Source organism: Phyllosticta citriasiana, assembly GCF_038021145.1.
Source record: "Phyllosticta citriasiana strain CBS 120426 chromosome Unknown IWZ02scaffold_2, whole genome shotgun sequence".
Lineage (NCBI taxonomy): Eukaryota > Fungi > Ascomycota > Dothideomycetes > Botryosphaeriales > Phyllostictaceae > Phyllosticta > Phyllosticta citriasiana.
Genome location: NW_027117279.1, coordinates 162,543 through 182,438, shown reverse-complemented (window position 1 = coordinate 182,438; position 19,896 = coordinate 162,543). Strand labels below are relative to the sequence as shown.

General features: G+C 54.7%; 6 protein-coding genes across 6 annotated transcripts; 1 reads left to right on the top strand and 5 right to left on the bottom strand.

Annotated features, from left to right (window-relative positions):
- Nucleotides 1-3,892: 3,892 nt before the first annotated feature.
- On the bottom strand, nt 3,893-6,099 carry IWZ02DRAFT_413010 (putative meiotic recombination protein Ski8/Rec14; the record flags this gene model as incomplete). The annotated part of the gene is made up of 4 exons (XM_066765741.1): nt 5,694-6,099; nt 4,555-5,000; nt 4,192-4,472; nt 3,893-4,076 (listed from the first exon to the last, which is right to left on the bottom strand). The coding sequence occupies exons 1-4, from the start codon at nt 6,034-6,036 to the stop codon at nt 3,893-3,895; spliced, it is 1,254 nt and encodes a 417-aa protein (XP_066625790.1). The 5' UTR covers nt 6,037-6,099.
- Nucleotides 6,089-8,024, top strand: IWZ02DRAFT_441075 (septin). The gene is made up of 4 exons (XM_066766888.1): nt 6,089-6,500; nt 6,616-7,178; nt 7,229-7,325; nt 7,377-8,024. Exons 1-4 carry the CDS (start codon nt 6,368-6,370, stop codon nt 7,607-7,609), a joined length of 1,026 nt encoding a protein of 341 aa, XP_066625789.1. The 5' UTR covers nt 6,089-6,367; the 3' UTR covers nt 7,610-8,024.
- A 13-nt stretch (nt 8,025-8,037) lies between these two features.
- IWZ02DRAFT_441074 (guanylate kinase-like protein) lies at nt 8,038-9,069 on the bottom strand. Its single transcript, XM_066766887.1, has 2 exons — nt 8,855-9,069; nt 8,038-8,663 (listed from the first exon to the last, which is right to left on the bottom strand). The coding sequence occupies exons 1-2, from the start codon at nt 9,006-9,008 to the stop codon at nt 8,176-8,178; spliced, it is 642 nt and encodes a 213-aa protein (XP_066625788.1). The 5' UTR covers nt 9,009-9,069; the 3' UTR covers nt 8,038-8,175.
- A 1,408-nt stretch (nt 9,070-10,477) lies between these two features.
- IWZ02DRAFT_395290 (uncharacterized protein) lies at nt 10,478-13,428 on the bottom strand. Its single transcript, XM_066765581.1, has 3 exons — nt 12,822-13,428; nt 11,170-12,771; nt 10,478-11,119 (listed from the first exon to the last, which is right to left on the bottom strand). The coding sequence occupies exons 1-3, from the start codon at nt 13,106-13,108 to the stop codon at nt 10,843-10,845; spliced, it is 2,166 nt and encodes a 721-aa protein (XP_066625787.1). The 5' UTR covers nt 13,109-13,428; the 3' UTR covers nt 10,478-10,842.
- A 1,926-nt stretch (nt 13,429-15,354) lies between these two features.
- On the bottom strand, nt 15,355-15,857 carry IWZ02DRAFT_441069 (uncharacterized protein). Its single transcript, XM_066766886.1, has one exon. The coding sequence runs from the start codon at nt 15,840-15,842 to the stop codon at nt 15,522-15,524; it is 321 nt and encodes a 106-aa protein (XP_066625786.1). The 5' UTR covers nt 15,843-15,857; the 3' UTR covers nt 15,355-15,521.
- IWZ02DRAFT_441068 (elongator complex protein-like protein 1) lies at nt 15,851-19,895 on the bottom strand. The gene is made up of 5 exons (XM_066766885.1): nt 18,697-19,895; nt 18,554-18,646; nt 17,953-18,500; nt 17,410-17,906; nt 15,851-17,361 (listed from the first exon to the last, which is right to left on the bottom strand). Exons 1-5 carry the CDS (start codon nt 19,826-19,828, stop codon nt 16,188-16,190), a joined length of 3,444 nt encoding a protein of 1,147 aa, XP_066625785.1. The 5' UTR covers nt 19,829-19,895; the 3' UTR covers nt 15,851-16,187.
- Nucleotide 19,896: the final 1 nt, after the last annotated feature.

Sequence of the window (19,896 nt, the reverse complement as noted above, 5' to 3'; positions counted from 1 at the left end):
GCCCTGAATCCAACTCGAGCAGTAAGCGGCCAAGATTCAGAAAGCACCCGCGTTTTGATTCGTCTCGTTTCTAAAATCGACGAAAGAGACATTGGATTGCTCGGGAGCCGTTACGTCATGGTTGACTGGTCAGGTTGCGCAGCTTTCTACGACGGCTGTTCCCGAGCCTCAAATGCTGTGGTTCCCACCAGCCCTCTCGCCGCTGTGCTAACTGGACATGGAGCAAAAAAACGTCGACACACTTAACAGTCCGAATCGCGGGGTTCCCTTTTTCGCCCTCCATCCAAAGGATCGGTCGACCAACGCACCTGTCCGCTGTCGAACTCGCATCAGACAGATGTCATGATCGGCCGCGCGCAACGCTATATGTCACTCAGATACTGCGAGACGTCCTCGCCCATGACCACATGCCAATCGCCTTAGGTGTCTTGGCCCCGTCCATGCAATACCATTGTACAGGAGGCATAGGACATTCGTCCCGACAAACATGATTCCGACAAAACGCAGGAACGATCAGCGACGAGGTGTGCGATGGCTGGCCTTGATGTCTTCTTGTCGTTCGTCGTGTGCAGGCACGCAAGAGACAACACGGTGGCGTTGACTGACTGCGTCCACCACCTTGATGTCCCAAGCACCAGCCCTACCTTAGCTCACTGCACAACACTGGGCCAGCTCGCTCCCGGTTCGGCCTTACGAGACGGGCATGGAAAAACAAAAAACACGAAAAAAAGGGTAAAAAAAAAAAAAAAAGGAGGAAATCAAAAAGTCATGGCGATGTTGTCTCTCCATGAACGTCATGGGAAACGCGGATAATGCGGCAATTCAGATTTATTCGATACCCTCCATTCCCCTCACTAACAGCTCTCCGCAGCTCTGAACTGTACGTACACCGCGCACTGCCGCGGCAGCGGCTGCCGCTGGCATCATAGCGTACAATTCGCACGTCACGCATCACACAATCTCTCATCAAAGCCTGCCATCCCGCACAACAGAAAACAATAACAATGAGCTAGCAGCCAACTCAGCGCGCCGCAGCACTCCGGCCAACCCGCCAAGTCACAAAGAGGGAGCGCGTGCGCAATTGCGCCAGCGAGCACGTAACTTCCTAACAGGTATGAGGACGACGACGAGGAACTTGTTAGGTAAGAGGAAAAAGGTGCTCGCTCGCTCCTTTGCTTTCCAAGAAACCACGGTAGCCCCGATGACTCCCCGTCTTCACCAGTGTTTCTTTCTTGTCCGTCTATGTACAGTACACAGGCACTTCGTGTTCATTTCCTGCAGTTCGATCCTGCTTGTCATTATTACCTTACTTACCATGATGCCACCTCCACTCATCCTACGTTGGCTGGAAGGAGGAAGGCAGCTTCCTCCTTGCTGGTTGCCCGCGTTCCCGCCCGGCTGGCTGGCTGGATGGCTGGATGGCTAACTGGCTCGCACGCTGCTGCTGCTGCTGCCGCCGCCGATTACTAAACCAATCTGGTCTTTGATCCCGCTCTCATCCATCCATCCATCCAAACGCCCAAAACATGCCTTTCCTCTTGCCCTTGTCCTGGCCCTTGGCCGCAGCTGGCTTGCTGGCTGGCTGGCTGGCTGGCTGGCTGCATTGGCATTAGACTTTCTTCCCCTCGCACGCGTACGCACAACAGCTACAGGTAGGCAACCAGTTAAGAGGTCTTAGTTTTGGCTTTTCCCGCCCTTATTTCTGACCATCTCTGATGTTAAATCTACATAAGTGTAAGAGGTTATGCCTTCATAACTGGCGTATTAAGGGAGTCTTAGCTACCTTATTAGCCAGGGCAAACAAGAGGGCCAAAGTTAATATAATCTCCCATCATTCTCCAATTCTGCTCTCGTTTTTTCTTTGAAAGTTGCTGATGCTGGACACCGGCCTCAGAGTAGGACGGGAGTCGAAAGATAGGGTTGAATTGAGTTTTTGGAGCGAAGACGGGGAAAGATGGATGTACTCGTCCGAGGACGTTGGTTGGGGAGGCGCTACCGTCATCAACCACCAGGCTGAGGTGAAGGCTGGATACCTGTGTAGGTACAGTTGGCGATGAGCGACGTCTGGTGAAATAACACATGCAATAGGTGATAGCAGCGGTCTTCTTAGCTCCTTAGCAAAATCCATAAGTTTTTTTTTTTTTTTTTTTTTTTTTCGTAGAGTTCACGCATCTCCTCTCGCGATTCAGCCATGGAATACGCGCCTCAACATCGCTGGCATCTCACCACATCTAGCGATTCCGCGCGCTTCAGGGACACCCAACAAACAGTCAACAATCCTCCATCCCCGCCGTACTTCTATTCTTTTGGCACAGCCCAAAACCATTCGCCCACAGTAACAAGCGAGACTCGACCTCAAACTCCACGCCATGACGTTGGTGGCGGCACTGACGGGCGCGTTTCAGACCAGAGAAGCGCGACGAGGAGGACGCGCAATGGGACGAGCTCTGTGGAACAGTCGGTAGATGAGCTAGGGATTATGGAATGAAAGGGTCGCTGCATGGCGATTGCACAAGAGCGGTACATAGGGTTTGTTTGTTGGTGTTGGGCATGGGGGAGAGGGGGAGAGAGGAAGAGAAAAGTATATATGAGCGCCTAGGCAGTGTGTTGGTTATTGCGTTTGACAGTCGTTCGGGTACAGTAGCCAGCTGAAGGGTTGGGATTAAGAGGTGAAGAAGAGGGTTGCGGAAGGGGTTTTACAGCTGAGGTCGAATTAGGTTCGACGGCAGCTCGCGTGAAATGCCTGCTTCGGAGGCAGACGCAAACAAGGGGGCTGAAAGGAGTAAGTAGGGCAGGGAGGCAGGGGGTCGGTCGTTCTTTGCTACCTTCATGGCTTGCGGCCTTAGTAACGCGCAGGTCAGCAATATTCCGCGATATGTCTGAGTCTGAGAGAAGGGAGGATGAGAAAGAGCGTGCGTTCGTTTTGACCGGGAACAATGTCTCCGTAGGACAGGCTTTGGAGAGAGGCCAAGAGGGGAATTATCGAGATGAAGACGGAGTCATGCTGCGCTCTCGCACCTTGCTTGATCATGCAACCTTCAACCCTGATGCCGATTCTGCGGTCCCAAGCAAGCATCAAGCGTGGGTGGCTGGAGCTACCTATTGCCAGCCCACTCGGATTCGTTTGCCGGACGTACTGATGCGTACGAGGAGCTGCGTAGTCCAATCACTGGCGCACTGGTTTTGGGAACAAGTCAACCAGACGAGTCGGTGCTTCATCTCTAGACCAAATAGCCAACTGCGACTGACTGCCGTGGGCCAATGCGGGGCAGAGAGTAAGGAAGGGGTATGCTGCGTAGAGGTTTAGGCTCACGGCGGCGGCCGATCAGTGCTGTACGCAAGAGTTCGTGTCTCAGTGCTTCTCATGGGCCATAAAATCCATGAACAAACCATGCCTGATTTTGCGAGCACATTCCTCATATTGCGCAATGATTTGTTAAGGTTGGATGCTTTGTTTCAGATTGGTGGTCTGTTTTTGCTCGATGCACTTTTTATTCTTGGGTCGTTGGCTGCTTCATTGTGCCATGATTTTGGACGCGCAATCTAATGCATCGTTGGTTCATCAGGGTTCTATCTTGTTACTTTGTTCTTAGTCTGAGCTTCCCTTGTACCTTTATCTACAAAGTGCCATTCGCCACGACGCTCTGATCTTCGGGGCGGTCCGGGAGCGGTTCAATCGCGGTTGGCGGTAGGGATTCTTTCCCAACATTCGCGAGGTGGTTGGTGGTTTCGGCAGGGGCCGAGTAAGTGGCTTTGGGTAGAGCTGGTCCCTTGGAATGGAAACTTGACAATTTTTTTTTAGAGCCGGCAAGCAATTTTCAACCATCTCATGGGATGTCTCTCAAATTTTTTTTTTTCCCCTCTCATGTTGATGCGCCTTTTTGTAGCTCAATCAGCTCCCGCTGGCTTCGCGATAGAAGGAGATGCCCTTCCCAGCCCCAGCAACAGCAAATTTTTCTGATCCTTGGGTTTTGGGCAACCATTTGACGGTCCAGAGTGCCTGGTCGGATTCTGAATGTGTGGCGACGCACGTACGCGTGTCGATGGACCATATTTTGGCTTTGCCATCGAACGAACTAGAAATGGCGGGGCAAGAGTCAGCTGAGAGTCGAGAAGACGAGGATAAAAAGACGATAAACACATCAGGGTATCAAAACCAGAGGTCTCTTCGTTAGTGTATATGGTACGTACCCGCTCAACAGATACTCGCCCGTTGCACTCCAATCCAAGCTCATAACCCAAGCTACGTGGCCTAAGAGAATGGCAATCTGTTCGCCAGAGGAGACGTCGTAAATGGCAATTGTTCTAGCATCTCCGCCAGCAGCCAGCAACTTGCAACCTGGCGAAAAGGCCAATGTCCGGATAGGCTTGATTAGTCCAGGCAAGGAGTGTAACAATCTTCCGGTGTCGTTATTGAAGATGTATACGCTTCCATTTTCGTGACCAGATGCTGTGAAGCGACCGTCGAGGCTCTGAATTTGTTTGTCAGGTTTTCAAAGCAACTCGTAACGAACAATGAGAGAAGGGCTTTGAGAGGTTGGGCACAGGACATACCAGATGAACGCTCAAGCCGAAGCTACCCTTCGTTTCGTACTCCCGTATTTTCTCCTTGGACGAAGTTTCCCATACGTTGATTCGGCCATCGTGAGTGGTACTCGCCAGATATCTGCCATCTTCGCTAAGGGAAATAGCCCAGACTTCGCCAGCCTTGCTGCCGTCCGTTATTACACCCTCCTCTTGCCAGGTTTCGTCCTCAGCGGCGCCCCACAGCTTGATCTCGCCTCCGAAACCGGCACTGGCAGCCTTTGAGCCATTTGCTGATGTTACGAGGTGATGGCATCCAAGCTTGTGCGCATCTTTCAGGATTTGTGTGAGTGGGAATTCGGGGGTCGAAGTAGAGAAAACGCGGATGCTTGACGAGCCCGACGCGGAGAGAAGGCTGGACTTGGTTGGCGCGATGGCGAAGATGTCGGTTGGGTGGGCTGGATGGGTGTCAGAATCTCTTAATCGTAGACGTAGGCAGCGTGGAGCAACTACCGTCTTCAATGGTGTGGAGGGTAAGGTATTGTTTCGACTGCGCAAAGGTTAGACTCCAAGCCTTGCAGGGCGCTTAAGGGATTCTGATGTCGCCTCACCATTTTCAATAACAGTCCGCACTTTGGACGTTATTAGGGTGTCACAGAGGCGGTGCGGCAATTGGTGTGTTAGTGGGTGGTTGTGTGAGATCGCGGTATGCGGGTGGACGCGCTTGAGGCATAACGATGTCATAGCGGGGAGGAAACTAGCTGCACATCAATTGCAGTGCACAGACTGCTTGTTTGACATGCTCCCGCAGTTCGGACCCCTCTGATTGCTCAAGCAGCTCAAGTCACAATTAATAGAGACATCAGGTTGTTTAAAACTATTTTTGATTGAGATTTCATTGCTTTTCAAGAGGTGGTTTCTTTTGCACCTCTCAGTATTTATACAGATCCACAGAGGTATCCCAAAAACAGTCATGATGCCGTGAGCGCCTTCAATGCCTTGGTCCCTAGAAATTTATGCACATCGGAAGATATCATCCTCCAGACTCCTTGTAATCTGCCTCCAGCGTCCACGATTATGCGCTCTTCTTCTTGAGCCACTTTTGAATTGCTATCAACGGATCAGCTGTATTTCCTTGTGTACAGGTAGTCCAAACAAACATTTCACACAGTAGGGGCAGAGGATATGTGCCCTCTTAGGCCTGCCGCACCCAGGGCAGCTGACAATCTCGGTGACGTCCTTCAGACCCTTGTTGGCATATTGTCTTATGCGCTTCTTCATGTGTGACGTCTTCTTCTTGGGAACGGCGCGCAGAATGGATTCCCAAATGTCCGAAAGCACGCCAGAGATGGAGGTTATGGCTGCGACTGCTGGAGCAGGTAGGCGGAGAGAAGCTGGCATGAGCGGCCGCTGGGTGCGACGGAGGACCGGCGAAAGCATGGCGAGCGGGGCGCCCAGTCTGGAGACGAGCGAGGCCATTGAGGTGGCGCTGAGCGAGTGGAGGGCGGCCATGAGTGCGCCAGAGAGGTGGTGAAGTTGGCAATGGACTTTTGACGTGGTGTTGGATTGAGGATTGAAGCAGGTCGGAAAATGGCACCTTCCCCGTGCGGGACTGGCGGCTCCGCGCATCCCTACCGCCCGAGCGACCGCGACCGACCGCCCCCTTTCCCATTCTCCATCTCGCCCACGCTATCCTCCACGTCCCTGACCAGCGCCTCTATCCTGTTCTCACTCTACACGGTCCTCTCGACCCCCCAATTCCTCTCGATCTCTCTGCGTCGCTCGTTACACTCCTCTTTTTCGCCTTCTCTGCGCCCTCTCCCGGACGCTTCACCTCGTCAACATGGCTGCCGCTCCTGCTACCGCTCAGGCCGCCACCGTCTTCCCCAAGAGCCATGTCGGTTTCGACAGCATCACCCAGCAGATTGAGAAGAAGCTGTTGAAGCGTGGCTTTCAGTTCAACGTCATCTGCGTTGGTACGTTGCAATCCCTCTCGACCAGCCACCATGCGACACGGCGCATCGGCAGCTTCCGGGCCGCACAGCTCGCCAACGTCGATGACCCGACGCGACTAACAGCAGATGACTGTAGGACAAACTGGTCTTGGAAAGTCGACCCTGATCAACACCATTTTTGCGTCCCATCTCATGGACAGCAAGGGTCGTATGAGCCCCGAGGAGCCTATCCGCAGCACCACTGAGATCCAAAGCGTCTCCCACGTTATCGAAGAAAACGGCGTTCGTCTGCGCCTCAACATTGTCGACACTCCTGGCTACGGCGACCTGATCAATAACGACCGCTGCTGGGACCCCATTGTCAAGTACATCAAGGACCAGCACTCTGCCTACCTGCGCAAGGAATTAACCGCGCAGCGTGAGGGCTACCTCCAGGACACCAGGATCCACTGCTGCCTCTTCTTCATCCAGCCTTCCGGTCACGGGCTTAAGCCTATTGACATTGTTGTCCTGAAGAAGCTCAGCGAGTACGTCAATGTTGTGCCCGTCATCGCCAAGAGCGATTCCTTGACTCTGGAGGAGCGCGCCGAGTTCAAGGCCAGGATCAAGGAGGAGTTCGCATTCCACAATCTGCGGATGTACCCTTACGACAACGTGGAGCACGACCCCGATGAGGTTACTCTTAATGCTAGAATCAAGGTAAGACAAGCCGACCGGTTTTTTGTTCCTGCAAGATTAACAGCGTGCAGGAGCAAATCCCGTTCGCCGTCGTTGGTTCTGAGAAGAACATTGTTGTTGGAGGTCAGCAAGTCCGCGGCCGCCAGAACCGCTGGGGAGTCATCAATGGTGCGTGGGCAAGATTACCGCAAATTCACAGAGATGCTAAAACAGGAACAGTCGAGGACGAGACCCACTGCGAATTCGTCGCACTACGCAATTTCCTTACTCGCACCCACCTCCAAGACTTGATCGAGACGACCTCCTTCATCCACTACGAATCCTTCCGCGCAAAGCAACTGCTGGCTCTCAGGGAGGGTGGTGGCTACAGCGGCGGCTCGAGGCCCATCTCTCCCTCTGCAGACCGCGAGCTGAGCAGGAGTTCGCAGAGGATGACGATGAACGGCTACTAGAGCATGTTTGCCAAGCCCACGTTGGAATCCGCCGCCGACCCGGAGTAAAGGATACGAGGGTCGGCTCTGGATTCCTCGTTGGGAGATGGGAAAGCTAGAAGAGCATAATTGATACCAAACACGCAGGCCAGCTGGGCCGCTTTTGCTTTTTGATTGTTTCCATTTGAAGCATCGGGGTGCACTTTGGGGGGATGGGAGGTGGTAATTCTCCGTTGTCGAGCATCACTTGACCTTTTTCCTTTACTTTCTTCTTTTCTATTTGCAGCGGTTTTGAGGTTTTCTCTACACTTTACTAGTAGTATTGTCCTGTTCTCTTTCAACGCAGTGGAGCCAATCTTGTTGTAAAAAAGCAGCTGGGGCGTTTTTTTTTTTTTTTTTTTTTTTCAGCTGTGGGTACGTAGTAATCGTCTTGAAAGTTGAAGTGCATGATTGGCGTGCGTTTTTGATATACTACTTTTTTAAAGGACTCGGGTCGGGTCCGTCTAATGCAGCGTACACGATGCTTTCCACAACGTCATGCTCTACGACCAAACCACCTGGCAACCTCAAGCCAGGCCTCTCCTCTCTCATGCCTCTTTCTGCGGCTCCGCGTCGCCACCGACAATCCAGTCCCTAACCTCCTTGTACGCCGTCTCCACATCATCGTTGACAACAATCTTATCATGAATGCCCGACGTCCTGGCAAACTCCATCTCAACCTCGGCCTGCTTCAGCCTCTGCAGCAGCGTCTCCTCCTTCTCCGTACCCCTGCCCCTCAGGCGCCGCTCCAGCTCATCCAAGCTGGGCGGGCTCAGGAAGAGGAAGCGCGGGCGGCTGGACAGCGCCGGGCTGTTGGCCACCTGCTTGACGCCCTCCATCTCGATGTCCAGGATGCACACGCGGTCCTGGCGCGCCACGTCCTCGACCGCGCCCGTCGTCGTGCCGTACAGGTTGGAGCCGTAGGTGGCGTGCTCGATGAAGGCGTTGGCTGCGATTAGCGATTCGAATGTTGCGCGGTCGACGTAGTGGTAGTCGCGGCCGGGGACTTCGCCCGGGCGTACGCTGCGCGTCGTGTCTGGTTGGGGGGGGGAAGACGCGGTGTTAGTGTGTGGTTGATTAACTAGATGGACAGAGCCATGCAGTCACGAAAGGTTTGTTGATGTGAGGGAGAGAGCCTATGTGCGCATAAAATGGAGGGGGGGAAAGAGGGGAAGAAGGAAAGAAGGCCAAAAACAAAAAAGTTGCGACTCAGAGGTCCTGACTTACGCGACACGCTGAAGCCGAAGCGATCGGGGAACTCTGCAAACAGCTTCCTGAGAATGGTGCTCTTGCCCGAGCCGCTAGGGCCGGAGATGACGATGAGCCGCGAGTCGATCTTGGACTGCTGCTTCTTCTGCTGAGCTGCTGCTGTTTCTGCCATTGTCGTTGCGCTTCTGCTGCTTCTTGTCGCAGTGGGTATACCGGGGATGCTCTTGCTGCTACGGGGTCTGCTTAAGGCTGTCGAGGGAAAGGGGGACCGCGGGGGAGCGTGTGTGCTGCTGGTGTTGAGCGCTACTGCTGCTGCTGCTGCTGCTGCTGCTGCTACGGTCGAGAGCTTGTGCTGCTGCTGGTAGAGGAACCGCGGCGATAGTTTAAGTTGGCGCGAAGCGACGCAGGGTCTTGAAGCGGTGGAGAAGAGGAAGAGGTCGGCGCACGAAGAGGTCGCGAGGGAAGCCCAGCTGGAGAGGGGTCCGCGCATTGACTGGCGGAGGCAATTTGGTGGGAGTGGAGAGGGGAGAGGAGAGGCTTGGGTAGGAGTCAAGTCGACGAGGTCGTGTGTGTGGCCCGAAGTCGTTGTGCGATGCGGGTGCGTTGGTTGGGTCTGTGCAGGGAGGGGTGTTGCTAGTGGGTGTCGGCGACGGGGGACCCCTGATCTTCGCCCAGGCTTTTTTTTTTAATTTTTTTTTTTATTCCCCTTTTTTTATAACTCGGTATTCACATAAGTTGTGAGCATGACCGACCATTTTGGTCCCTCTTGAGAGAATCCGGTATAATGTGGATTCAGTCGGGCTCTACTGTGTCCATTCTATCCATACTGAACTCAAAACTGCCATCACATCTTGACCTGTAGCTATAGTAAAGTCTCATCCCGCCGACCAGATGCTCAAGATAGCACTAGACTTTTCTGAATGTGCTCCATACTGTCAGGTCGGAGTAAAGCACCAATGAATGACGCACACCAGAACTTCCCAATAAAAGAAATACAACAAGCAAGTATCTTCAGGACAGTCTGGCCAGATCCTTCATGAACAAAATCAAGTCTGGGGTTGCCGATGTCAATTGAAGCTGAGATATGTGCTAGAATACAGTCGTTGAGCAATCAAGCTCCACCAAATGATGGAGGAAAACATTGATATACGCCGTTTCTCCTCGAGATCTAAGCAGCATGTTCTCTTTTGGAACGTGCCCGCGTTTCTTCACTTATGCCGCATTTGTCTATATGCATCTTTATCGTGCAGATAAATCATCGCTAGTAGTGGCAGAGGGTGTTGAACAAGAGAAGAGAGCGGAAAAAGCGGCGTGAAGAAAGACTTAAAAGGGTGATGGAAAACCAAAGAAGGGGATTGTCAGGGCAGAACCAAAAGGTGTTCGACAAAACACTACCAAGACGGAAGCGAAGCAAGTATGCAAGCCATCGGGTATCTTGCAACAAACAATCCGGTCGTGACGCAAGCAGCAGAAGGCCATTGAAAACAAAGTGAAGCAAACAGGGTAGCAGGTGTGATTGATTCGGTAAACTCAAAGACGACAACAAGTTGATGGCACGAGAGTATATCTCAATGGAATGGGGATCCAGCGGTAAAGAAACGAAGAAAGGAGATGGCAAGAGAAAAAATTGGAAAAAATTGGAAAAAAAAAAAAAAAAAATCTCCCCCCGCTGATGAAGACTCCGACTTACTCCTCCACTGCTGCTGCTTTGACGACCTATTTGCTCCAATGATGCAAGCAAGCAAGCGAGCAAGCAAGCAGGTGGATCTGTTTATTCCCGAATAGTCCCACCCGGTCAAGATGTGACAACGACGACGACAACGAAGAGCAAGGAACTTTTGGGGTTCGCTGTACTTCCTCAACCTCGACTAAAAACCTTCGCTTTGTACAATTCCCTCACCCATCTACGCGCTTCTCCTTCATTTGTGAAAAGCTGACCCAACACATTGTTGCTCTTCTACCCGCTCGGAAGAAATGAAATACAAGAAAAGGAGGAAGTTCAGCACTTAAAAGTCCTTGGACGCGCCCTTACCGTTACTGTATCCAAGATCCCACGACGGCTTGAGCTGCGACATCAAATCATCTTGCGTCGTCACCATCTCCTTGGGGATGCGACTGACGCGGTACGCGCCGTTGCGCACAGCATGAAGCTTCGCTGCGGACATGCTGCTACCACCGCTGCGAACTGACGCTGTATCACTGCCGCCCATGTCTGGGCCGCGCAAGCGCGGAACGGGCGCAAAGTCGAGTGATGTGAAAGTGCCAGATTTGCGCAGTGCGTGGCTAGAGTCAATGTCAGTCTTGAGTCATGGAGAGGAGCTGGGTATACCTACGGGCTGGGGATGGCGCCAATCTCATCGAACGAGGATGCAAGAGGCGTGAAGGGACGGACGCTAGGCGAGTAAGGACGCTGTTCACCCATGGGGCTCTGGGGACGGCGACCAGCGGCAAGGTCACGCATCGAGGGGGGCGGCGCAAAGTCAATAGGGTTGAAAATATGCGAGTCGTCCTTCAAGGCGGCGGGAGTAGGCAGGGTCGACAGAGGTGCTGGGGGAGGCAGGGGCTTCTTGGGGCCTGGCATGTCGTCGTTGCGGAAACCCATCGAAGTTGCCGAAGCTCCCATGCGCATCGATCCAGGAGTTCCGGGACGACCACCGAAAGAGCTGCCACCAAACGAGCTGCCGCCAATGGAACCGCCTGACGGACCATGGCCGCGGAACCTGGGAGGAGCACGAGGAGGAGGAGTCATGGCACGACGAGTGACGGGTTCTGCGAATGGTGCACCAGCGACGACGAAGTGGCCCTTTTGAGGATCGAAAACGGTGCCTTCCATGTACTCTTGGTCGTAGTCCTCGTGTGCGTCGGCGAAGCGACCCTGGGGTTCCGGCTTGGAATCGTCGAAGTACTCCTTGTAGAAAGACCTAATCCTGTTCGCGCGCTCTTCGGGGTTCTCAGTGCCATCTTCAGGTGCGGGCGGCAGCGGGCGCAGGCTAACAGAGAGTCGGCTGGCCGAGGCTCCAGGGGCTTGGACCATTAAGCTTTGGCGAGGGTTCTTGACGGGAGCAGATTCTTCAACGTTGAAAGTTGGGAGAGCCGGGAGCGCATCGCGAGGCGGCGAAGGGGGCGTCACCTTGAAGGGGTCCTCGTAGTCGCTCGATTTGCTGATGATGCTGTCCGTGTTGTGGACAGTAGCAGTCATGGATTCCAGTCTCAAAGGAGTAGGCTTGCGAGGGGGCGGGACGGGAGGTGGAGACTTGGCCTCGACAGTGTGGTCCTCGGCGATCTGGGGCAGAGATGGTTCCTGGACAGAGGTGCGCTTGGAATCAGTAGGACTGCGGCGCTTCTGGTCGGCACCAAACAGGTCTTCCTGAACGAGGTCCATGGGATCCCTGTCATCAGAGGGAGTCAATGGCGACGGCGGCGGCCTGGTGTGGGTAGGCTCCGGGAACTGAATCTCGGGAATCTTGCTGTCCTCGGGAGACGAAGTGGCAGACCTCATGGGGTAAGTTCTGGACATCCTTTGGGCATTCTTGAGCAGACCCATGCGGTCGGTTCCAACGCTAGACTTGCTGTAGGTTGACATGGCATCCATCTTGACGTCTTCCTTTATGAACGTGACGGGGCGGTAGGGGTCGTAGCCATCAATGGAGCGGGACATGGACTCGAGCGAGTTGCGAGAGCTTTGGAAGCCATTGGGCATCAGGTACGGGCTGTTGTTCATGTCCAGCGAAAGACCTCTTCCTCCCTTGCGGATTTCCTTTTCAGCATCGGCAGTCGACATTTCCGGGCGCTTTGATTTTCCAGACGGCGCGCTAGGGGCATCCAGACCGAAATCGAGGGACTTGTGCTTGTCATTGAGATCCTCCAGAGCCTGCTTCTTCACGTGTCTTCTGTGAAGGAAGACGAGGACGAGGATGGCAATGGCGATGGGGATGCTGGAGACGAATCAGCCATGTTGGTGGGAGGAAACAAATGGGAAACGTACAGAGCGGCAAGGATGATGGCGGTACTGCTGTTGGTAGGCTTTTGGCATGTGTCTGCATCTTGGCTGGTGTGGCAGGAGGAGGAATCGTCCGAGCTGCCACCAGAAGCGCGCCTGGTCAAGTCGATGGCCCTGGCGAAGAGGGACTTGACGGTGGGCAGAGATGCATTTGGAGCAGAAGGAGTTACGGTATTGTCGACAACAGCTTGGGCCGGGTGGATGTCTGCAGCGGCAAGGGCTCTGCGGGCATGGTGGAAGCTCGAGTGAGAGCGATGGTGGACCTGGAGCATGGCGAGGTTGACATGCGACTACAGCTTCATCCAGGATAGACAGACGAAGGAGAGCAAGGATTAAGGATTAAAAGCGTTCAGGTCGTCAATTGAGGCGGTCGTAGGGCGGGCTCGGTGGACGGGATGTGTGTATGTACAACGTGGGCAGGACCAGGACCCCTCGCGAGCAAATTCGACCCTTGCGAAAAGAATGACTTGGGTAAGACCCGGCGATGGGAATGAGTGGAAGAGAGCGAGAGAGCGAGAGCAAGCTGGGGCAGAGGCCGGCAAAGAGTGAAGGGCGGCGCTCAGCAGAAGGGGTGGTGAGGAAGAAGGGCGGCTAGAGGTGCGAGGGAGAGGCGGTTTGGGGGGGGGGGGGGGGGGGGGGGCGGCGCAGGTGATTGGACGCATGGTTGGATTGATTCTGGAAATGCAGACGAGAGCCAGAGCCAGAGCCTGAGCCTGAGCCTTTGTGTGCCTGTGCTCCGTCCATCAGATTTGGGCTTGGGGCGACGACGATGTGTTCTGGCGCATGGTGTTCGGGAGTGAGCAATGCATGGCCGAATGTCTTGTCAGGGGCACGCCCGACCAGCATGCCACATGCATGCAGTTAGCAGCCCCCAGGGGCCTGGCCTGGCTGAGCTGCAAAAAATAAAAAACCATCGGCCCAACTCGAGAATACCTCAATCAACATGGCTCTGAGTATCGAGTGGCCGGCCAGCTCTCAATAATTGCTGCTCTACATTTGCCAGGCCGTACGTACTCAACTCTCTCGCCGGCCGACCCTCTCTCTCTCTATGCGCTCCGCTCCCCCCATTTCTTCAATCTGCGAATCCCCGCCCGACGCCGCAGGGGCCGAGTGCACGTCCACTGTCCAATTTCATTTTGCGCCATCGACCGCCCGGCCACGACTTGGAAGATGGCGGCGCCAATTCTGTCAATTCGCGCCGTGCAACCTCTGCCGCCCGCTGTGCTGCTCTGAAACCTTTGCATTGCATCTCCAGCCTCCATCCACGGCTTTTCACCGGCGCCCTTTACTGCGTTGCTTAGGCCCCCTGTCGCCGACTGCAATTGCTCCCCTAAACAGCCATCACCGGCGGCTTGGAGAACAAGCACTCGCCTTATCCGCACAAGCTCTCCTGGCACTGCAACCGCCCGTTGTGGCTGATGGAACCGTCTGCCAGAGCGCTTGTTTCCTGAGTTGCTTCAGATGAATGACGGTGGGGGCACAGTTCAACCGCGTCGACCTATATCCATTCGACACCTCGCACGGGACCAAGCCTTTTGTTTCGGCAGCCATCTCCAACGCTTCTTCGGCTGAGGCTGTCGACGGCCCAGATCAACTTGCTCGCCCGCCTCTGATGCTGCGGCGTGCCCCTTGGCAACGTTCCACCATCTCCATCACCTAACGGCCAGCCTCACCGTCTCCCCTCTCCACGACCGCCCGGAGCTGCAATACACAAGCGTTTCACACCCACCACCGCCAGTCAGCATTCCCGCCGCCTGAAATCCCCATCTCCCGCCCCGAGAGAAATACTGCCTGCCCATCAGCTTCGTGTTTCGTATTTTGGATATTGAACAAAACACTGACGGAGCTGCACCCAACGGCTCACCCGCTGTGGCTCTGCACGCATTTTTGCCTTTTCCTCTTCTCACTGATTGCCATCTTTCCCCCAATTGTCCCTTGCATAGCCCTTAGAAATGATGCAACGATCCTCCTCTTCAGCTCGTGTCCACCCACGCTACACGCCCATCGACTCGTGTCGCCCGGCAAATTCACCTCATTATTCGAGTCTGCCAATCAGCGCGAAGCTCTCCAGCATTCATCTGCCCTGCACTTGAATGGACAGCAACGACGACGAAAGGCGTCCACAACAACACCCCCTCCAGTTGTCCACTCTTGTTTGTCGGTGTAAATATAAACATGCACAGCGGGGATCATCCCTCTGCACCCTGGTCCGCTGGCGTGCATGGTATGCCTGAACTTCGCCTACCGGCGTCTCTGCCTGCCTGACAATGCAAACACCACGCCACTAGGTTCCCCGCAAAGGAAGGCATGCACTTTGGCGTTTCCGGCGTAATTCTCTGGGTGATGGAGAAATGTCTCAGCGCTGAGTTCAAGTGGGATGCTCGCTGCGATTGCGCTTACTTGGTCTGTCAGAGCATCCTGCCGGCATCTTGCGAACGCAAGACCAGCTATATGTGCGCAAGACGTGGTCCGTACAGACCTGGACGAGGAGCGCGTTCAGATGGTCACTGCGTCTAGAGACTCTTGTCTTTTTCTATTCCTTTTGCTAGTGACCGAGTCACCAAAGGAGAGAGAAAAAAAAAAAAAAAAAACCTACTCTCCCCCATCCAATGCCTCGCTGGCCTCGCCCGCCAAAGCACCACCACAGCTCCAGACCTTACTTGCACTCCTGCGCCAGCCATCCGTCTACCCCACAAGCCCCAGATCCTCCCAACCCTTGACGACGGGAACCTCCTTCCTGCGCCTCTCGGCCACAATCGCATCCCAAACGACGCCATCCGCACCACCAGGCCGGGCACCCAGGCCCTCAAGAACGCCGCCCTCGGCCCCTAATTCTCCCTCATCAGCACCACCCACTCCTCCACCATTCGCGGCGGCGGCAGCAGCAGCAGCAGCAGTAGCAACAGCAGCAGCACCCTCGACCTCAAAGACCTCGGCGACACAAGCACGCGCCAACTCGACCACCTCGCGGATGCCGCGCTGGACGGCCTCCGCGCGGCCGCGCATACGCCGCCGCACGAGGCCCTGGACGAGGCGGGCGACGTCGTCGGCGACGGCGTTGACGCGCTCAATCAGGCGCGCGATGCTGTTGACCAGGTACTCCTCCTCGTAGACGGAGCCCTTTTTGCCGCGCGCGCGCTTGCGCTCCTCGCGCCGCCGGTTCTTGCTGCTGCGCCGCGTCGTGTTGGTCGCCAGAGTCGACTGTGAGTGCCCCGTGTACCGCGTCAGGAACGTCAGGCCCGACGTCGACGTCGTCGAGGGCGCTACCGATACGTTGTCGGGTATGTCGGCGCCGTCGGCGTTGGCTGAGACGCTGGGGTCGCCCGTGAAGAAGGCCACTGGTGCGTCGGGTCAGTATGGGATTGCAGGTTTGGAGTAGTTTGTCGGGAATGGGGACGGGGACGTAAGCAGGCAATAGAGGGCAAAGAACATACGTGGGTCTTCTCTCTTCTTCACCCTCAACTCTCTCAACCGCGGCACCTGCGCGTTCAACTGCCCCTTGCACTCAGCCAGCAGTTCAGTCATAGCCGCCGACCCCTCGACCAATCCCGGATCAATGACAGCCTCGACCAGCTCGCGCCGTCCTTTCAATCCGACAATACGCATGGCCTCTGCGAAGTGGTAGCCCTTGCAGAACAGGCGCGTCGCGCCCTCTAAGTCGTCCAAGTACTCGAGGTGGACCGTCGCCGCCGCAGCAAAGTCCTTGGTCTCGGCCAGCGTGTCGGCGAGCGCCGTAGCCAGGTCGACGAGCTCTTCGTGCGCGAGAGGTACAAACGTCGCGCACGACAGCGCCTCGCGCCACATGTTGGCAGCGCGATATGCTTCCGTGGCGGCCGAAAAGTCGGAGAGGTATTCGGACGCGATGCCTGCCTCGCGGAACCTGTTCCTGCTGCTCAGGAATTGGGCGTACAGCTTCATGATCTCGCAGAGACGCTCCTCTTGGTACTTGTAGAGGCCGATGGCCTCGCTGTATAGCTCGTGCTTCTCGACGTATGCCTTGACCTCGTCGAAGGCGTCCATCTCGTGCAAGTGCGTCAGGGCCTTGGTCCGCCGGCCCAGGTTGTCGTCGATGGTAAACTGTCGGCGCGGTGGCTCCATTGTCTGAAGGCCCTGGAGGTACGGCAGATACTCTCTCGGGTCCTTCTGGCTCTGCTGTGCTATGAGCAGCGCAACCTCGAGGTTGTACAATCCCAGCGCAGTGTCGTAGAGTTGGTTGACATCGGCCAGGAAGCAAATGTGCTCGGCTGCCTTCTCTGCGAGGCTGTCATCTTGCTCTTTGAGCTTTGCGACCACTTGGAGGCCGCCTTCAAGGTCTGGTGGCGACTTGCACACGTTGGCTGTAACAATATTTTGTAAGTTCGTGGCAGTACGGCTTTGTAGAACTGCAAGAAAGGCATCGCAAATGCGATTGACCTTGGTTGGGATTTCAAAGCGAGCCGTGCCGGAGCTTTCGCCATTCGTCAAAAGGTCGACGCCAGACTTTTTGGCCGTCTCCTTGTACATGGTCTGCGTTACATCTTCGTTTCTATTGCACAGTCAGCGTGCGGCTTGGATCGAAAGCCGAGCAACTCACCTCAACTGCGAAAGGAATAGGTCGACATGCCCAACCTTTTTCAACTGGTCAATGAAGAGTTGTACATTCGACATGAACTGCTCAGGCGCGTGGTCGTGAAGAATATTCATGTCGACTCTCTGGCTCCGACAGGCCATGAATGCCGTCTTGTACCTCTTCTCGTTGACGCTCTTGCGAATACCTGCAACCACAAGAGCGCGAGGATAAATCGTCTCAAGATTGCCCCTTGGCATCTGAAGGACGACCGCATAAGAAGATGGCATCACCGAGACCAAGCGGGCACCTCTCTCAATCGCCCGCACTCGCTCGTCCTTCTCCGGCTCATCAGGAGGCACTTCTAGATCCTGAACTGTGGCCAGATGAACAAATTTGAGGAGATGCTGGGTAGTAGTAAATATGAGATGAGCCGGTGTCGCCCTGAATGAGGTGCAATTCTTCACGAGCAGACGACCATTGGCGTAGAGCATGCCGCTACCTGTCAATCCAAATGCAATGTCCTGAATAATGTGAGCAAAATGCGCAAGAAACAGGTGGGGAACGAACCTCTTCGTCATGAGTGACCACTTCTAAAAGCGCAGGCCGAGCTGGGATCTTGCAAATTGTTTTGCACTCCGTACGATCTGGTGAGACCGCAGACACCGTGCCATCTCGGTGAAGAATACAGATTTTGCTGTAATCTACCGAGGGAACCAGTGAATGCGCAGGGGCAGATGGAAGTCGAAGTTCGGCGTAGTCGTCCTCTTCGAGTGATTTGTGGAGGATGACATGACCACCATCCTCCTCCTTATTGAAATCAAAAAGGACAAATAGCTCCGACTCTCCGCGAAACGCAACTTGTCGAGGGCGCACAGAGTATTTTCCGGCTACTGTTGCACCAAAGTCCTCACGTCCGGGAATATGCTGTGGGTCATTGGGGAATTTGGAAGTGGGATCGTAGCCGTACACTTGGACATCGTTTTCACGAAGGACGGCCAAACGAGTGCTGTTCGAATTGATTGCGACATCGACAGGTGTTAGTCCAACATCGACCTCGTGCAGTGACATTGGCGGGGGTACATTGGCAGAGCGAAGTGGCGTGACCCGAAGTGTGCCTGCAAGATGGGTTCGTCAAAGAAGACTTGGTTTGAGTTGTGGACTAACTTACTGCCATCGATTACGGCAACAGTGCCATAATCATTCGGCTGCGCCACGGAGCCCCCATCGACACAGAATGTGTATTCGGAGCTCATGGAGAATCCTGCAATGGATTAGTCACCAGTCTTCTCTATCACTGGTGCGAAATCTTACCAGCCCCAACACCATTACGGGTGCTTGGCGAAGCAATTGCAAGTCGCAAAGCCTTTTCAGGGTGCCATCTCGGCTCGTAGGAAAGGCCGTCCACGTAGAGGTCCTCCTTGAGATAGTAGTGGTAGTTTCCCATGGTCCAAAGTTGCAAGCGATTCTTGAAAGAGACAGCTAGAACGGTCGAGTCGCTATTCCATGCCAGGCTGATGTTGTCTTCCGACTTGGCGCTCAGTGAGAACTCTCCATGACGGAGACCGTTGCGCTCGAAAAATACGACATCGACCGCCTCTTCTTTTCGTTGAATACCTGCGATCAAATTGCCCGCCGGCCTCCAGCTCAGGGCACCTTCAAGATAGTCCACTGGCTCACTCACGCTGTCCAGCACGCCGTCTCTTGAGTAGACTCTGATCATCCTTCTCTTTTCTTCTTCCACGGTGTTGATGGCCAGATAGGCACCATCACCTCTCCATGTGATGCTGACTCTTCCATCATCACGGGGGCTCAGCAGACCTTGATCCACCTTTTCAGGAACAGTTGGATCCCTAAGCGCCTTTGCTCTTTTTCCTTGAAACTGCGTCTCTTTTTTGCCCCATCCAACAGAAACATGATTCGAGACTTTGAAATCATCCGGGGTAAATGTGACATTGGTCACGTTTTCAAAGTCTCTTGTCATGTAAAGCAGAGTGTCGGCGCGGGTGGTGATGGCAAGCAACTCCTCATCCGGAGACCATACTGCAGCTGTTATCCCAGCATCGACTGAGCCGACAATTTCGATCAAATCTTCACCAGGGAGCGGCTCCTCTCGCACAATGACAATGTCACCGCCGGCCAGAACCAAGCAGGCAGTTGCCGTGTCGGAAAAATACTGCAAGTTCAAGACCTTGTCGCAGTCCAAATCTGGCAGAGGACATGGCGCATCCCACGAGGCGATCAAGGAATAAGCGTCGGCGGAGGAAACGTTTTCGTGGCCGTTATCATTCACGCGCCTCAGTTCGATGACAGCGCTGGATTCGCATGGTCCCAAAGTGCAGATTAGCGCATCCGAAGACGAGTCCCATGCCGTGGCTGTAATTGGCAAGGAATCATCGCTAGGTAGATCGCGCCGTGTGCTCCGCACGCATCTCAAGTTGCGCATCCTGGATCAAGAGGTGGGCGAGGAAATCTGGTGGTTGTTCTGACATGTTGGAGGTCGATGCCCATGCA